The sequence below is a fragment of the Micromesistius poutassou genome (assembly GCF_964030765.1).
Source record: "Micromesistius poutassou genome assembly, chromosome: 14".
Taxonomy (NCBI): Eukaryota; Metazoa; Chordata; class Actinopteri; order Gadiformes; family Gadidae; genus Micromesistius; species Micromesistius poutassou.
In genome coordinates this window covers 7,714,428-7,733,526 of record NC_140284.1, presented here as the reverse complement: position 1 = coordinate 7,733,526, position 19,099 = coordinate 7,714,428, and the positions used below count along the sequence as shown (strand labels likewise).

The 19,099-nt window shown below is 40.5% G+C and overlaps 1 protein-coding gene across 1 annotated transcript; it reads left to right on the top strand.

The window, feature by feature from the left end:
- Positions 1-655: 655 nt before the first annotated feature.
- pofut2 (protein O-fucosyltransferase 2) lies at positions 656-6,407 on the top strand. The gene is made up of 9 exons (XM_084478053.1): positions 656-835; positions 1,198-1,451; positions 1,748-1,892; positions 2,560-2,670; positions 3,343-3,409; positions 3,746-3,871; positions 3,984-4,164; positions 4,788-4,911; positions 5,755-6,407. The coding sequence occupies exons 1-9, from the start codon at positions 657-659 to the stop codon at positions 5,906-5,908; spliced, it is 1,341 nt and encodes a 446-aa protein (XP_084334179.1). The 5' UTR covers position 656; the 3' UTR covers positions 5,909-6,407.
- Positions 6,408-19,099: the final 12,692 nt, after the last annotated feature.

The following is a 19,099-nucleotide window of genomic DNA, read 5'->3' as shown; positions in this document are numbered from 1 at the left end:
GTGGCAGTACCGGGGTGAACCACCTGGTACTGTTCACATAACCCAAGTTTCTGAAATTGTTATGTTTAAAAACCAACCCGATTATCAATAGAAATGCTATATGTTGCAGAAATTTATTTTATCAAATGTTTGACACATTCCTACATGTCATCTGGATAATATCTAAGTCGAAGAAACAAATAAAAATAATCAAATCTATATTGAAAATGATAATTCCCCACAGATTTTTTACTATATGTACCTACATGACCTATATAAAAGTAGGCATAAGCCTATATAATAAAGGTCTTCGTCTATAATCAAGGTATACACCTTTTTTTGCAGGTCGTATATTTGTACATATTACTTTACTTAAATTATTCCTAATTTTGACTTGTATTATGGTGTTATTGACTATAATTATGTAGCGTAATTCCGTAATGTAGACTAATGTAGTGTTCTACTGCTTATAAGACTTGATAACCTTTTAGGTAAGCGGCTTATTTTTTCTTTCAGACGCACCAAAGATCATGATGCACCAACAATTATCAAAACAATTAATTAAAGTATTCAAAGAATAATCTATAAACAAATGCAAAAACAGAAAATGTGAATATAGTTGCTTAGCAACCACAGACGCTTTCCGCACCCGGAAGTGCGTGGCCGGTTGAAAAAACATGGCGCACAGGGCACCGCTCACTGCATTTTTATTGATATTTCTAAGACAATCAGTTTTTAAATATGTTATTTCTGCAATTTTAATTTGTATAAGCGTAGTTACAGTAAGTACTAATGATGACGTGTTCAGTGCAAGTCACGCCGTCAACTCGCAGATGGCTAAAGCAAGAGATATACGGTAAGTTTGCTAGCTTTCTATATTCAAACATTCGCTTTAAGAGTTATTCGCTTTAAGTTATTATGCTTGTTGACTATAACACTGGTTAACGTCAAAATGCCCTCCTATCTCTTTTAATGTATTATGTATTTTTGTAGTAAATGACTCGTCGATTGTTTCACAACTAATATACTGTATGGATTGGAATGATGCATAGCATTTCATAAATATTACGCATATGGGAGACCTTGACGTTGTGCTCTAGGCAGATTTCATAACGCAACATCTGTGGATGTCTATACTCTGACCATGTCGGTAGCAGCATTCGTTCACATCTACTGAAGTAGTTGGCTACATCAGAATACTCAAATAACGTGTATTAGGTATCTGCTGTACGATGTGAACCCACCTGAGGGTTTCAACTTGAGGAGGGATGTCTACATCCGCATGGCATCCCTCGTAAAGACCCTTAGGAAGGATGGAGACGACTGGGTCCTGGTCCTGCCCCCGTGGGGTCGTCTCTATCACTGGCAGAGCCCCGACCTCCACCAGGTGCGCATCCCCTGGGGAGAGTTCTTCAGCGTCCCCAGCCTGCAGGTCAATGTGCCTGTCGTGGAGTTTGAAGACTTCATAGCTGGTGAGACTAGAGGCAGACCCAGAACCTTGTTGTTAGCAATAGCATGCACCCCTTTTCCTCCTCCGCTCAGTAAATATTAACCATATCTGGACATTGCATTTTATATTGGCCTATGTCAATCTTGGTTATTCTTCTACAACTGACTATTTTCCTTTCATTTATGTAGGATATGCACTGAGCCAAAGCTAGCATACTAAGCTTGAAACCATTGTGGTTTAGCTAAATCTGTACCGTTTGCTTTGGGACTGCACAAACAGTTATGAACATATGTTTCTTGCAATCTTATATTGTACCAGAGTCCGGCGGCCCGTTCGTTGACCAAGTCCTGGTTCTGCAGAACTACGCAGAGGGATGGACGGATGGGAAGTGGGAGGAGAAAGTAGACGAGCGTCCCTGCGTCGACAAACTAATGTACTCCAAAGACAAACAGGGCTTTTACAGGTACCACCACACTTGGGTCATTCAAACAAGCTTTAAGGGCCGAAAACTCTCCCAGGCTGTAAAACACGAGGCACGCTGCACTGCCTTTTTTTGTTGGAACCTACAAAAAGTATTACACTGCACCCTTTTCTGTTGCACGGAGAAACCATAGAAAATCTGCATTTAATCGATGACATTGGACGTTTTTTTCTTGAGGTGAAAGGGTCCAGGCCAGGGTGCTCAGCCAAAAACGTGAGATGCTAGCAGCAGAAATAAGCGACGGGCTCCGCAACACAAAAGCAGCGAGCAAAACACTTTACAATTGATTAAAATTACAAAATATCCATGGGGATTCAACCCAGATATTTATTTTAACAAAAACATTCTGTTAGGAAGTAGTTACAATTCAGCAGAGGTATGTGGGGGCTCAAATCAATTACCTTGTGATTTTATTCAGTTATGATCCTTTAAAACAATTCTATCCAATGGCATTATTTTGGTTATTTTCATTTGTCAAAACACAATGCATTTCAGATATAAAGTTGACATATATATATATATATATATATATACATATATATAAACAATACTTAAAATCTACTCAGTGGAATATAGACCACAAGAACAAAGAACCAAGCTGGGTTCTCAGTTCTTCAAGAAGATTCCCATATTTTTTTTCCCTTACCAGGGGCTGGTTTTGGGGCTACGAGGAGACACGGGCTCACAAGGTCATGTGTATGTCCGCACAAGGCCATGCTTCCATCATCGCCCCTGTCCTCCACAGTAACATCACAGTCACGTGAGTCCATGCACAGCCTTACAATAGCAGTACAATTTCAATCATTATGCCCGATTAAAGACACATGCTGCATGCACACAAACCTTATAAGTGGTGCTATCGATAATAACTCGAAAAGTACAGGTAAACCAACATATATTTTTTAGGGATGGGTCAGAATATTCGATTATTCGATTATTCGTTCCCGAGGGTCAAAGCCGATTTCTAACATTTGGACCGTTAACATTTTTTATTATTATTAATCATGTACAGAAAAACAATATACACAATACACAAGCATAAATATTAATATATACTGTATGCATACAACACAAACACTGATCACTGTTAAAGTTTGTTTTTTTGCGTTTAAGATATTAAGTGATTTCTTGCTGATCCATGGCTGCCTTTGTGAATGTCGGCACACATCGAATTATCGATTATTCGTTCATACCACCCACTGATTATTCAACCATGAAAAATTTGAGTTATTCACATCCCTAATATTTTTAAATTAAACACCTAAAGTCACACTGAAGTACAACTAACCATTGAACTAAGAGATCAGTGTTTTAGAGCAAGGACCAACCAGGATCTTTCCTTGCCCTTATTGGCAGCAGCTAATTTTGACTGGGAGTCTGACTCAGCTGCTGCCTGTAGCTAAATACTGCTTTTAATACTGTTTTTTTGTAGCTCAGTTATGTTGGACCGAGCAGAGACCGTTCTGCATGACCATTATGCCGGCAAGGACTACTGGAGTGTAAGTGTGATCATTGTTGTGTGATGATGAGGATATAGTTCATATGCCTACACAATAGATACCTTTTTTCCATTTGTATATAAATCAATGTAATAAATAAATATAAATATATAAGTAAAGTATATAAGTAAATATTTTCTTCCTGATGTCATTTTCCAAAATGATACAAATATTACATTCAAGTTGAAAAGGACAGGGGTCTTCTCTTTGCTTGCGATTTCCAAGCAGCCAGCTAATTGGCATTATCGGCAACATTGTAGCTGACTGGTGGCATGTTAACCCTTGAGAAGGGAATAATTCAGGTTGAAACATGCTTGTTATCATGTTTCACCCTAGACGCGACGAAGCATGGTGTTTGCCAAACACTTACGGCTCATTGGAGATGACTTCCGGGCCAAGTACCTTAACTCCACCGACACCGGCGACCACACTATGTACAACGAGGACTGGACTCGTATGAAGGTGAGGTTACCTTCATGCATTCCGGTTGAATCCTATTCCTATTTATCGTAGTATGTTGGGTGTGGATGTATAAACTAACCGTTACCCCAATGTTGGATTTTGGTGGGGCCAGGCTGAGCTGGGCTCGGCTGAAGGTGGGTCTTATCTTGGAGTCCACCTGCGCCGGAAGGACTTCATCTGGGGTCACAGGAAAGATGTGCCCAGCCTCAAAGGGGCAGTCAAGAAGATCCGTACCCTGATGAAAAAGCACAAATTAAACAAGGTCTTTGTTGCGACAGATGCAGATGATGAAGGTAATGAGGCAATAGTTAATAATCTGGGATAATCATGAATATCCTCACTTGAGTGACTTGAGATACTGCTCACTATGGTCCTATACAGATTTCCTGATTTATTTGGAATTTGCCACAAGGGGGAGTCAGAGCTCCCCCTTGCAAATTCTGCCACAAGGGGGAATTGTGGCAGAATTTGCCGACCTGAGACCATAATTCCCCCAAATTCTGATCTCGGAGTGGCTGGCGGTTTGCCTCCCAGTCAGAAACTGAACATCCTCCAGTTTTTCCACTCAAACATATTGTCCCAAGCCTTGATGATGTGTCATTAGAGAAATATTGCCATCTTTACAGACGTGGTGTGTCAGGGATAATAAACCATTGTGCATCATCCCCCCACCCCTCTAGGATCCATGTTTTATCCACCCTTCATCCATTTCACAAATGTTTCCCTTTTTTTTTTAAACCAAATGTTCAAGACATTCAATTCACATAGCACCATCCTACTTGCAACTCACACTGTTCAGGTTTAACTCATGATCCAATGCTTGCAAGAGATAATGTATCTTGTGTTAGACATGTCCCAATGTCAAGCTGACATTAAGACAGACCGAGCCCACTAAATTGACCACCTGTCTATACAGAGCTGGAGAATCTGAAGAGGATGCTGCCAGAGATGGTTCGGTTTGAGCCCACCTGGGAGGACCTAGAGCTCCTTAAAGATGGAGGAGTGGCCATAATTGACCAGTGGATATGTGCACATGCCAGGTAAGTGTTTCCAAACCATGTCTCCCTGATGCATATGTTGCAAAAATCCACATTGCAATGTGACAAACAGTGACAGTGGGGGGGGGGGGGGGCGGGCGGACAGGATTGTTGACGGGGGGGGGGCTGCTGACTGGCGGAGCAACCGTCAATGCACACTATTTATGCTTGATAGTGTGCCGAGAGATAATGTGGGGCCACCGTTGCGACGAAGGGGCCGCGCAAACCCGACAAGCATGCCGCTCCGTGATTGGCCGGCCCACGAGAGGCCGCGGCCCTTCTGGCATCTGCCCGAATGCCAGACCGTCCAGTACGTCACTGGTGACAGACATTTGCCACAGATATTTTGTTGCATCCTCTTTGTCTTTAAAACAATGACCTACTGATTTGAATGACAGCTATTTAAGCTTTCATAACATTGCTTTTGTGGACAATGACACAGCCTTCTCCATAGCTGCACCCTCCCTCTTGAAGCCTCTCCCCAAACACATCCGAAATGGCACAGATCGGTCCTTATTCAAAACAATAATCAAAATACACCTTTCTAAAATGGCATTTAATCTCTGGTTTAAATTGACACCTCGTTTAAAAACTCAAAAGTTCAAAAGTCTATATTCTTTTCATGGGCTGAAGAAGTGAACATCTTACTGGCTTGATTGTTTATAGTGCCCACTGATTATTTGAATTGTTTCCCAAGGAGTGGCCACTTTGAAATATGAAGTAGGCTTTCCACACATGCTTGATCCACAATTGTATTATTTATATTATCAAAATAATTCTTTAATACTTATGCATTAATTCTTACTCATTATGCTTCATATAATTCATATACTTCACATTTTTCAGATTTTTTATTGGGACCTCCGTATCGACGTTCTCATTCCGAATACATGAAGAGCGTGAGATCCTTGGCTTCGACCCTAGATCCACATATAATAGGTTTTGTGGGGATCAAGAGAAAGAATGCGAACAGCCCACCCACTGGAAAATAGTCTACTGATGCCACAAAACATTGTAGACTGTATTGATGTGAAAGTGCCAATAGCAGTGTTAAAGTGAAGAAAATATTTGTATTATGGCAGTATGCTTTTCAAATATGTGCTCATTATGTTACATTCTACGTTTCTTTCCAGAGATCTACAATAAAGGTGACATGATACCCTCTTCAGACGATATGTGTTTAAATGCCAAGACCTATGAATGGAGAAAACTATTTCATTTTAATCGTGTCTTATCTGTTATCTGTTTATTATTGTATGACATAAAATCATGTTTTGTTTTATGAATGATGGTGTTTCAATCCTCTTTAAAAGAAATGTATAATTTACATTTTCTTTTTCTACTTTTCTGTTTTTGTCTTGACCTCTTCTAACTGGCCTTACTGTTTTCATTTCTTATAACCAGTATGACATACCAGCAGCATTTGCTGCAACATGAGTATCACTTTACAATACAGTTGTATAGTGCAATGTTATGTGTTTTTATTTTTTAAAGGCAGATTAAATACATTTACAGACATCTGTTGCCTCATGAGGAACTGCTTTTTTTAAATTCAATTATGGCTCATGGATTCTAATTTTAAATAACCGATACCTTTTACATGCACATATTGTTAGATGTCTGAAACCACAGGTGAGACAAAAGAGTGACCATGGCATGTGAGCACGAGGCATGTGAGCACGATCAAAACGATCTATCTATCTGTCTATCTGAACACACCCGGTTTAGCCTACCCTTTGACATTCCACCCAGCATCTATGATTCAAACAAAACCAATTGTGACTTTGACCTAGTTAACATCAACTGATGAACTATCACGTAGGGTCACAAAACCAGTTAAACAAGCGGGTGTATATGTACAAATATTTAATATATCTATACAATCTAGCAGACTAAGGGTTTTACATTTTTGATCACAGGCTACTTCATTAAAGGGGTCCAAAACCTAACTTCTTTTGAGTTAATTAGTTAAGTTAATTAATTAAAGTATGTGTTTTGCTTAGTATAATGTATATCAAAAAAGGTGGTAAAAGTCAAAACATTTCTTAGAAATGGATAGGCTTTTCTTTCTGGTATAGTCTTGCATATGCTCTGTGAATGTTTTTTTTCGGTTAAAGGTGCCATGACATGCCATCAGGTGTGGTGTGATTAGCCGTTACAAGTCGTTTTGGAAATCTGCCCCATATGACATCATATGGGGCAGGAAGTGGGCGTGTCCAGCTAGATGTGTGCTGGATAGATCAGTCTATCAGCCTACCCAGTGGACTGTAGCAAACGTTGCTCATCTATCCGTCACACATCTAGGTGGACACCTGATTTCCCGGCTTGTAACGGCTAATCACACCACACCTGGTGGCATGTCATGGCACCTTTAACCATACAGTTTGTGAGAGCGTGTGTGGATGGCCGAGTCTGATCGGACTTTAGGATTGGGTGAGGCTGCACACCTGTTGCACATTAAGTGCAACAGGCATTATCAGTGTGAACAGGTAAAAACAGTCATCTCCTAACAATCAATTAGTTCTCCCAGATGGCAGTCACACCAGGCCATGTATCATTATCAAACCTTTACAATAAGCTGGATTTCTAAAACCACCACCCTGCGTCCTTTGTCTGGAGGACAGTGTAGCATCTATTTTGCTACACCATAATATTTCAGTATTGGTGTTGATATTCAAGTACAGAGGAGTCAGATTTAAGTGTTTTCTCAGTGATTGGAAAGAATGTACACATCATACTTTGTTCTCATGCTCAGTGTTAAACCAGAGCTGCCAACTCTCACGGTTTCACCGTGTGACATGCTTTTTACACACGCTCACACACCACACATCCAATTTCTCACGGCAAAAAAAAGCAGAGACGGAATCTCACAGAATCTCACTCCGGCCAAAACCCAAAAGTTGGCAGCTCTGGTTAAACTAGCAGGGGCTGCATCACAGACCACAACTTACCCAGTGCGTTTGGGAGCAATGGGTTATTATGGCTGTCATAAATATATAGCCTGTTAAGCCCTTTGAGACTGTAGCTGTGATTAAGTGCAATACAAATACAATTCAATTAAATAAATTGAGTTTACTTTTTTTTTTTATATATATATATAAAAAAGGGGGGAATACTGTCAAGGTAAATGGCATTAGCATCGCCTGACAACACTGATTGCTTTTATATTATTGTTTAATGTCTCATTAATTGTAAGATACATTTTTTATTTTCTATGTAAAGATACTTGATATGAATCAAGTATTTATGAATCTCGCTATACAAACTAAAATAAAGCATGTAATCCTGTCCAACTAAGTGAGGATTCAAAGATGGCAGTGTTATAACCAACACATACACACCTACTGTGACTCCAACAACTGACTCTGAAACCGGGGATATTTTTAAGAAGCTATTCACAGGCTAACCAGATTAAAGTGACCCTATTTTTTCACCAGATGTGAGTGTGATTGCCATTCATTACAAACCGCTTTAAAATCAGTCCTGTACCCTGGTGGCATCAAGTGGGAGAGTCCAGCCAGATGTGTGATGGCTAGATCAGTCTACCAGCCTACCCAGTGGACTGTAGCAAATGGGTGGGCTTATCCAACCACCATACATCAGGGCCAGGGGATACGACTTTAATTCGGAGTCAGTGAATGTCACAATGCTTGTTTTGAGATACCATGAGTTGAATGGGTCGCCATGGTAGTTCGCCATTACTTTGGCTACTCATGCTTGGAGCAACCTGGAACAAGAGCTATGACCTCTAACATAACAGGTTACCACAGTGACAGCAGTCGCAACTCCTTTCTATTATCATTTTGTATAATTGTGTAAAAATAGTTGACTACATAACTGATTGCATTTATATTCCACATACCTACGGCAAAAGTGGTGGGTTGCACCTTGGTTATCATAATGTTTGAGTCGGAACATCCACAGCCAAGCTTGGAAGTAACCAAACGTCTTGAAACAGGACCATGCAGGTGAAACACGAGGTTGTTATATCACCAGATAGGTCCCGGCGGACGGGCGGCGGCTGGCTTACTTACGTGAATTTCCTTTTGTATCCCCACGCCTGACAACATCCCTATGGGCGGTGCAATGCACGTAACATCAACGCCTCCGCAAAGATCACAGTTCAGCAGCCCCAAGGCTCAAACAGATGCGGTGCAGTTTTGTCAAAGCGCAGACCTTTTCTCTACGGACCTGTGAAGAGTGCAGAAAAACAGCCGATTTGAGTTTTCTATAATTCATTGCCGACTAATGGAGAGTGTCCCCTGCTAGATAACCCTATGGCGCGCCTAATATGCTATGATCTGTTTCGATAAGAACTACCTTCTTTTGCGAAGAGCGAAAATAAATACTGAGGTACGTTGAAACTGGTTATTCTTTGAGACTATAGCCTAGTGTTAAAACAAAGAAGCATTATAACCCACGCTTTTAAAATGAGTTAAGGTTAATTATCATTATCATTTATATAATTAATATATAGTCTAATATGTCATTATGACTATATAGCCTGTACGCCATATATCAAATTAACTACTGTCATAAACAACTATGTTAATTTTTATAGTCCATTCATGCGGTTCAAGGTATAAGATATATATATAGTACTAAAGAATGGGTATTTGTGTCAACGTCTTATTTTCCTCTTCTCCAAAGTTAACTGCGATGGCGTTCTTCCATCAGTTGCGTCTCCTCCTCTGGAAGAATGGACTAGGGGTCGTTCGCCAGCCGGTGAGCGGGGATTAAACGCACTATGTTTGTCTGGCAGTTGTAGCTTGACATTTTGAACAACAATATATCCACGGTGCGGTTGTTCGATAGCGTAGGCTATTGACCGCCATGTCGAAACTTGTGTTGCAATATGATATATTAGGCCTACACATTTGTAGGCTACAACATGTAACTTCTGCACTTTTGGAGGAATAATGTATAGAAAACAAACGTGAAGTGGTTCCATTTGGGATACGTGATTTAATGTATAGTTTCACAAATAGAAAATGGCTACATGAAAAACCACGGAGACAAATCTAGGATGAGGAAAAAATATAGTATATATTATTAGTAAATTGTGATATAATATATGGTTCGTACAATGATTTATAATTTCTAAAGTTCTCCCCCATACAATAAAATTGTATTGTATTTAATACAATAATTGCTGACCAGCCCACTGTGTTCTAATCCCATATCCATATTTCAAGCTTTTTGTTCTTGTCCTGGTGGCTGTAACTGAGCCATAGATATACAGTGCTTGGGTATCGCACTGAACCCCATGGGGGGAAACAGTTCCCTGTCAAGGCCTGAGGGGATTTTTCTGTCTTCCAGGGATGGTCGCTTACCATAATCCTTTGGCCCATCGTCATCTTCATTATCTTGGCTGTCACCCGAAGGCAGTTCCCCCCTGTGAAGAGAGAACCATGTAAGTCCTTTCTTTGCTAAATTAGACAGTCAACACTTTATTAACCCTCTATATCTTTAACTATCAAAATTGAGATGTAAACTGACCTTGTCTTAAACCTGCACTATGTACCTTTACTCAAGCATCTCTTGGTCAATGTTACATCCAATTTCCTTATGATGAAGGAGTTTCAAGGGCGTTGAAACCCTTGTAGTGGGCTACCTTTGCTCTGTAAAGGCAAAGGACCATACTCAATATGTATTACAATCAGATGAATAGGTTCTGCTTGTACTGGTGTTTTTTTCTGAGGTGTACCAATCTTAATAAGCGTTATCTCACAATCTGAAGTTCCTGGAATAGGTTTATTTTGTTTTTGTGTGAGATCAAATTCAATGACTCAGGAGACAAGTTGCAATAGGATAGCACTCTGTGTATCAATACAGAGGATTATCCAGTTGTTCTAAACAATACCCAATACCCACCCTCCCTCCCCTTCTTGCGTAATTATGGGACTGTGTGTGTGAGTGGACCACACCTGAATTAGACAACAGTGCGATGATCTGTATCTGCTAACATCAAACCGGATAGCCCTAAAAGACGCACATATGCATTGCACACATGCACACACACACACACACACACACACACACACACACACACACACACACACACACACACACACACACACACACACACACACACACACACACACACACACAGAACTACTAGAAAGGTATCACTTCATAGGCTCAGAGTCATTGTTTGTAAATTACTACTTGAGTGGTGGTGTGAGAAGCGAAAAGAGCTCATGTATAATAAGCTTAAATGTGTTACCAGCTCACAGTTCCAATGGGTAACAAGGCACACATTTGACAAACATATGTTGACTTGAATGTTGTAGGTTAAGGTAATTTCACATAAAGACCTTTCGCCACATCCATGAAAAATGTGAATGTTTTAAAAAAGATTCCTGACATAAATATTTATGTAAAACCCCATGGAGCATGCACATTGATGGACTAGGTTGAGTTTGAATCATGTTAAACCTAACAGTTTTGGCCACACGTAAACACACAGATAGTCCACCATTGTTTGTAGGTTTCTGGCTCGTGCTCAATATGTGAAACAACAAATGTCATGTGTAAATTTATATCATGATTTCAACCTCTGTTTAACTGGTCCATTTGAATACACAGAAATTATTGACAAATCTCGAGCCCAGAAGGAGTTTTTCAAAAGCTACATTTTCTGTAACCTAAAACACCTTAGAAATATCCATTTATGTGTGGGACAGTCCTAATAAGTGATTTGAAAAAGGTTGAATATTTCATAAGAATTATGAGTTGTTTATCAGTTGAGTAGCACATCATTAATAATCATTACTTCACCGCTATCTAGATGTTAATGAGGGTCTGGAAATCTGCAGTGTCACTGTTTGCGGTGTATTAGTGTGCTGTATTGTGTGATTGATGTGTTTCAAAATAGGTGCGGCTTATTTAAAGTCCTTTGCATTCACAAGTGGCATGATGAGATATTTGTAAAACCTTTACTGAGACAGAAACACTTTCCTTGATGATTTTCTGACATCTTGGCTCTCTGCTTTTTATTTGACTCTTCAACGTGTCTTACATGTTGATGAGGTTCAATGGTGTTCACTTCACAGAGGAAATCCTTTGGTGGTAGTTTGTTGTCGTTTGAAGACATGCATCATTGATGGTGGATGTTTTGCTTGCGATTTGCCTTTTTCGCCACGGCTCTGAAGTTAACGCGAACCCAAAAAGGTGTGTGATTTGCTGCACTATAACAAAGGGTTCCAGTGGTGCATTTCTGGTTGAAGGTTCAGAGTCCCAAGGTGCAGAACAAAGCCTTTCAGAAAAAGCTTTGTTCCTGCAGCCATCCATCGGGCAAACAGTGTCTCTAATGGGTGGCATCAAATTTGTATTTCATTTGTCTATTGTGTGTCTATGTTTGTTCATGTGATGTATTCCTCAACTTCATCTTTATAACTGTAAACTAATATACCTACAGGTGCAAATAAAATAACCTAACCTGCAGCTGACTGCCCACTGCTCCATGATGTGTGATACTACAGAAAGTTTGTGAATCCCTGTGAATCCTCACCAACAGGTTATGTCGGACCTCGGAACCTGCCCAGTGCGGGGTTCTTCCCCTTCCTGCAGACCCTGATGTGCAACACCGACAGCACATGTCACAACAAGTCACGCCTGCTAGACACAACCAAGACCGGAGGGTATCTCACTTTACGCCTGTTCACGGAATCAAACCTGTGTTGAATCGTGATTTGCCCCGACAATATCGATGGTCTGGATTTATCATCAGTAGTGTTGTTGACAAAGGAAAGAAGTTTCAGATAAGTTAGTTAATAATGTAGAAAGTAGAAAATGTCCAACGGTAATGGAAACGAGGGCAAACTCAAGGGAGTTAAAAAATTATGAAAGCGTAACCTGTCTATCAAGGGATTTACAGGAAAGGGTGCGTAAGGGGCAGCTTTGTTCACACGCATTGGGATTGAAGCATCACACTAGGGGGTGATTAGTCTGTTTTTTCAAGGAAAATAACTCCAGGGACATTTCATGTTGGTGGCAGCCCCAATGGAGGCAGGTGCTTTCCTAATCATAAGACATTACATCGTTGATCAAACATGCAGATGGATAGATATCTAGGTAACATTTTGTTCATGATTGGTAAAGCAAAAGATCCCCATAACACCAAAAGACAAAATGTAGTATGCAAGCATCGAATCTCAAACAATAATATTTTATATTCTATGGCCATTATAATTTTCAAATATTTTTAAGAAAATCTGTACAGTGGGTAAAACTGCTCATCCAAAATGAAGAAAAATGTAAAATAAAAAGTATATTAGTGGCAAAAACATTATTAGATTACCTTTGGTCAACATGCCATATTTTCTTAGCCGGGTTTATTTGATGATGTGAAGACTTTTGTCTTAGGCATACTATCCACTTTATAGTATGTGAAAGAACTGAAATGAAATTCCAGGGTGTGGTAGAAAAACTGGTTTGTACAGCTACTGATCCTAATGCATATCCTTTTAGAATACATTGTTATAATGGTGATTATTTCCTTCCTTCTCAGCCATTTAAAAAATGTAATCTAATAAATGTATACATGATATAATAATACAAATAAGAATCATTAATAATCAAATAATAATAATTAATAATAAATAATAATCTTAAATAAAGAAATAAAGTACTCAGAAACAGTTAAACAAAAGGAAGCTAGTCATAAACCTATAGACCATAGATCAAAAAGAACATTGTTACTAGACATGCATGTCAAAGACAACTTTATGACTTTTATTATCACACAATCCGTGTACCCTCTCTCCAACAGCACCCTCTCCACGGGAAAAGCCAGTTCGCTTGGACGCATGTTGCTTTCGGGGAACGCAATCAAGTCAGCACTGATGAAGAACACCACTGGCAACCCTGCAGAGATGCTTGGGCTCTGGAACGCCATGCTAGGTATATTTACCTTCACTCTGTTTTCTCACATAACCCTGAGCAGTGCAAAACCACACAAACACACACACACACACACACACACACACACACACACACACACACACACACACACACACACACACACACACACATACATACATAGGGGCACCCATACAAATGTAGAAACCCTAACCTGTACACATTAAAATACACATACAAATACATATACACACACATGCGCACACACATATATGCCTCAAAACCAACATCCTTCATATAGATCACCCATGGTCCTAGTTAAGTCCCCTTTAGAATGGCCAATGTTTCATAACTAGTGTCTCAATGAAAGGGCTTATTTTCTTCAAAGGTGCCCCGTATGGAGAAGTGGTTAAGCCTGAACATCGACAGTGGAGCAACATGGGACACTTCAACAGCCCTCTGTCTGTTCAGGTGGGTGTTATTGATGTACTCATTGGAAGAACAATCCAAACCAGCTCCCATGTTTGAAGCAGACCATTGTGTGTTAGTTGCCCCCATTCCCCTCAGAAAAGCGCAATTTCTTGGTTTTCTTGTGTGGTTTCTTACCAAGTGACCCTCGCCAGAGCGTTCTGGTCCACCTTAGGTTAACCTCGCCGGAACCTAGCCAAAGCCTAACCTTAGCCTAGACACTCGCATGGGTAACGAGTGAAAACAGTGCAACAGTGTGAAAAAAAAAATGGACAGAAAGAGGGAAACAATAGTAATAATAATAATGATAGCATAATAGCTTTTATTAACAAAGCTTTCCTCAGTCAATTGTGATTGACGACATCTGCAAAAGCCCGGCCACTTCGCTTTCAATGTTTGTGTGCCTTATGATCTCAGAGAGAGGGATAGGCTGAAAGAGAGGGGACTTGAGAATTGACCCTTGATCTTTACAACAAGGAATATTGCGTTTAATTCAAAGGATCGCTATTTACATGATCGTGTATACATTGTTGTGGGATTTCCTAAATAATAAGAACAGACTTTGCTAGCCTTTGCAAAGTTTCCGTATTCCATATCCAAACAAGAAAAACAATGTAAGAGAAGAGAAAGAGAAACAGCCTCCTTGCACGTCATTCACCTGGGACCGCACCCACCACAAATCAAACACACATACCAGTTGTACTAATCCAGTTAACTCAAAAGCAATGCACACACGGAAACATGAACAAAAATAAAGGGAAATTACCACAAACTGGACTCCGAACCCCCTTGTTCAGAACACCTCGGACGCCATGCTGGAGTCCATGAGGGAGCTGAGGACGTCCATGTGCACCGTGGGTCTCTCCATGGTCAACTCCTCCTCTGGCCACCCTCTCTACTACGCCCTGGCCACCTTCTGTGGGACCAACAACACTGTCCTGGAAGTCTCCCTTCTCACCCTCAACCAGGTTTGTGTTTGTGTGTGTGTGTATGTGTGTGTGTGTGTGTGTGCAGCGATACACACACACACACAGGCCCTTCTAATAGATATTGTAGGGGCAGTAGGGTCCTCAGGCCATACGATTTACGTTTGTATCCTTTTTATTTGTGCCTCTGCCTTGTAGCTGCTGAAGGACCTGATGAAGAGTGAAGCCAACGTTGTCGTGCCGATTGCAGCACAGGTGGTGGTGATGTTTGACCAGCTCCAAAACCACAGTGCATTGTGGGACAGCCTTTTGGCCTTCCCACAGCTCCTCTCAAGCACCTCTGCGGACCAGGCTCTGGTTGCGGGGGAAAATCTGTTCACCAACTTGCAAGGGTAACCATGTAGCTTTCACCTAACTGACCGTCCCCCGCACACATAGAATGGGGAATGGGAGACTTCTCGGTCTTCTCGGTCACAAATTCATACACATATACGCGCACACACACACGCGCACACACACACACACACACACACACACACACACACACACACACACACACACACACACACACACACACACACACACACACACACACACAGTGTTTTGTACAATGGTTATTGTTATGTACTTTGTTGAATTAAGATACTTATTCTTATAATTTCCTGTCTTTTGGGGGACTCCACACAGGGCGTTGCAAGTGTTCCAAGAGTCTTTCCCAGAAGCAGGTGACACGCTCTCGCCATTGCACATCCTTCTGACTGGTGGAATAAACCTCAGCCGCTACGTTCAGAAGTGGCCAGGCAGAGGTAACTATTTGAATCAAAAACATACATCTTGTTTTTTAACCTTTGCCTCTTCTAAGTTGTGGGGTCAATGTAACAACGTAGCACAGCCAATTGCATGCATACTTAGAACTTAAACTTGCACCCATTTCCCATCAGCAGCCTCTAGGTACTTGATTTCTAGCTACAGTTATGGCTGTTTAACTTCAGATACTACAGTTACTCTCTGAGATTTCAAACAAGGGAGAGGTGGGTGGGCGGTAGAATAAAACTATTTCTAGAGAAAAATCCTCTCGATGGATTGACTTGTAGATGGGCATGTATTGTTCCTGAGAACTTTCTTGTTCAGATCTTTTTTTAATGGAGTAAATAGCCGCAGTAATAAAAGTGACGTACTGCAGGTTTAAACGTGAACTTGAAAGACCTAAATGGAAGTACATCAAGATGCACTTTGACCTGACGCGGTTGCACCCTTCTGTTTTTATAACATGTGACTGGTTTTGGCTCTGTCTGCTGTGTACGGTCGCTGACAGAACACAACACATAACTTTGCTTTTATTATCTTCACAGACGTCTACATCTCACTGGGAGATGTTGTCATGTTGCAGAATGACATGCTCAGTGAACTCGCCAAACAAGTTCTGCGGCAGATAAATATACCCCTGGATAAGGTATTGTCCCACATCAGCAGTCAACTGTTTATGTCTATGTTATGGGAAAACACTGACCATCTCAAATTTCCACACACATCCTGACACAATGGTTTTATATTGAACCAGTGTCATGTCTAACATTCATGTTAAAACTGTTGTTGTCAACCATAGGGAGCCAATAATTCTCATGATTCTTCCTACTCCCGGATGATCCTGTCTCTCTTTCTCCCACTAGGCCATTTGCCTGTTGCTTGACCCAGACACGGCGCAATCATACATTTGTCAAAACAGCGGTAACACTACTGGGCTGACCACTGCATGCATGACTGGGATGGTGGACATGTTCCTGGGATGGATTAGTCCAGAAAAAGTGGCCACGCAGGTATAGCTCCAAATCGTACAATAATTGGAAGAAATTGCTTCCAGACAAAAGTGTATTCCTACAGGGGTGTTGATGTCCTGTCGTTCTTTTATCTCTATGTCTCTCTCTGTCTCTCTCCGTCTCTCTCTGTCTGTCTGTCTGTCTGTATATTTTTCTACACCAGTGTTCTGTAGTTCCCAGTAGCAGCTCATGCAGGTCAATAGGTGCTACTTCAAGACGCTGTACGATCTGTTGTATAATCACCCATGTCACTACTGGAGCCAGGACTTTTATTCCCCCTAGGGGAAGGTAATTGTCATTAGCCTCATCTCTCTACTTCAACCCTGATCTCTGGATAATTAATTGTCAGAGCTTGTTAGGCAAGGCAAGGCAAGGCAACTTTATTTATATAGCACTTTTCATACACAAGGCAGACTCAAAGTGCTTCACATATAAATATTGTCATACAATAAAATAAAATAAAAATAATAATAATAGATAAGTAAAAAAGTAAAATAGTTAGCAAACAACCTGCTACACTTGTGTGTTATTACCTCCTGGAATGCTGATCATGTGAATGTGTCATGCTTGGCAGACAAGCCAGGAAATAAATAAGACAAATAAGATAAGGAAATCTCAAGACAGGAAGATTTTCTTTTGAACTTAACTTGAAATATGACTATTATTATGATTGTTTAACTTCCTTACAATTGTCTAGAACAATATTATTTGTATTTCCATTATCAGCATTATTAATTGATCACTATTAACATGAATGTGATTTATAACTAATACATGCCATTCTCTTCTCCTCTCTGCTATTTCCTCTGATGTGCCCCCCAGGTCCTACTGATGTGGAGTAAGGAAGTGGCCACTGGAGACCTGGCCTTTGTGAAGGGCTTGCTGCATAGTGTGATAGGAGGTGCCATGGAAAGTCCCCAAGACACCAGGAGGAGCCGTCGCAGCGTGGATACAGATGGGCCACAGAACCTGGAAGAGGATCTGTATGATGAAAACAAGCTATATACACACACACATATATATATATATATATATATATATATATATACAATAACTACATTTGCACATCAATAAACATAATTTATGCATATTGTAAATGCTGCTAACTCACTAATTCTGCTAACTCATTACTATTTATAATTGTATTAGAATAATTATCACTATATTATTATTAGGATTTGACTCATTGTATTCTATTATTATTTTGCTAATCCTTGTTTTTACTTTATTTGATTAAAAAACAAAAGTTTTTTTGCCAGAAATGGCAAGGTGATGGTCATAAAGTATGGCATGGCCGGTGAGAAAACATTTGATAACATGCACCAAACGAACACCTTCTTCACATGTGTTTGTAGATTTGTGAACGTGGGTCATGTGGTGCTGGAGGTTCTGAAGGTCATCCCAGATGTCGACTTTGTCGTGCAGCGCATCCTGAGGACCGGATTGTTTTCAATGCACACTGTCAACCTGGCCATCAGCACCATAGAGAGTAAGTAGCCGGTTATATGACTCACAGCTCATCAAGTAAAAAACCTCTTCTCCCTCACAATTGCAGTTCACCTTCCTACCACAAGACCACAGGAAGTTAAACAAACACTTGAATACAAGACATTTAAATAAATACAGTTGCTTTGAGTAACTAGCCATTACTAGTGCTTAATTATACATGGTAAAACTACATTCTCCCACTGCAAACATTTTGGGTGGTTACGTCATTAAATATCTTAAAGCCAAAAGCCATTCACAAATTGTTGATTTGTATGGTTTTGATGTCCAATGTCCTCCTAGCTATAGTTTTATCCCGTTAGGTGCATATAGCTCGTGTATGGTGGTGCATTATAGCTGCCTGACAACTTCCCTCTGGTTCTGCAGAGGTGATTTTGTGCGTTAGTACAGATGTTCATCAATTCCAAAACACCTACATGATGCTGATGACTGACCAGCCAGGGGCGGGTGCTTGGATCGACCAGGTCCTGAACAGCACCGCTGAGATGGTGTTGGAAGTAAGTGTCACCCAAAACAGTTTAGTGTAGTTCCCTACGCTTTTTTGCTGCTTGATCTGCCTGGACATGGACTGTGGGATTGGGTGTATTATATGTCACAAATGTGTTGTTGTAG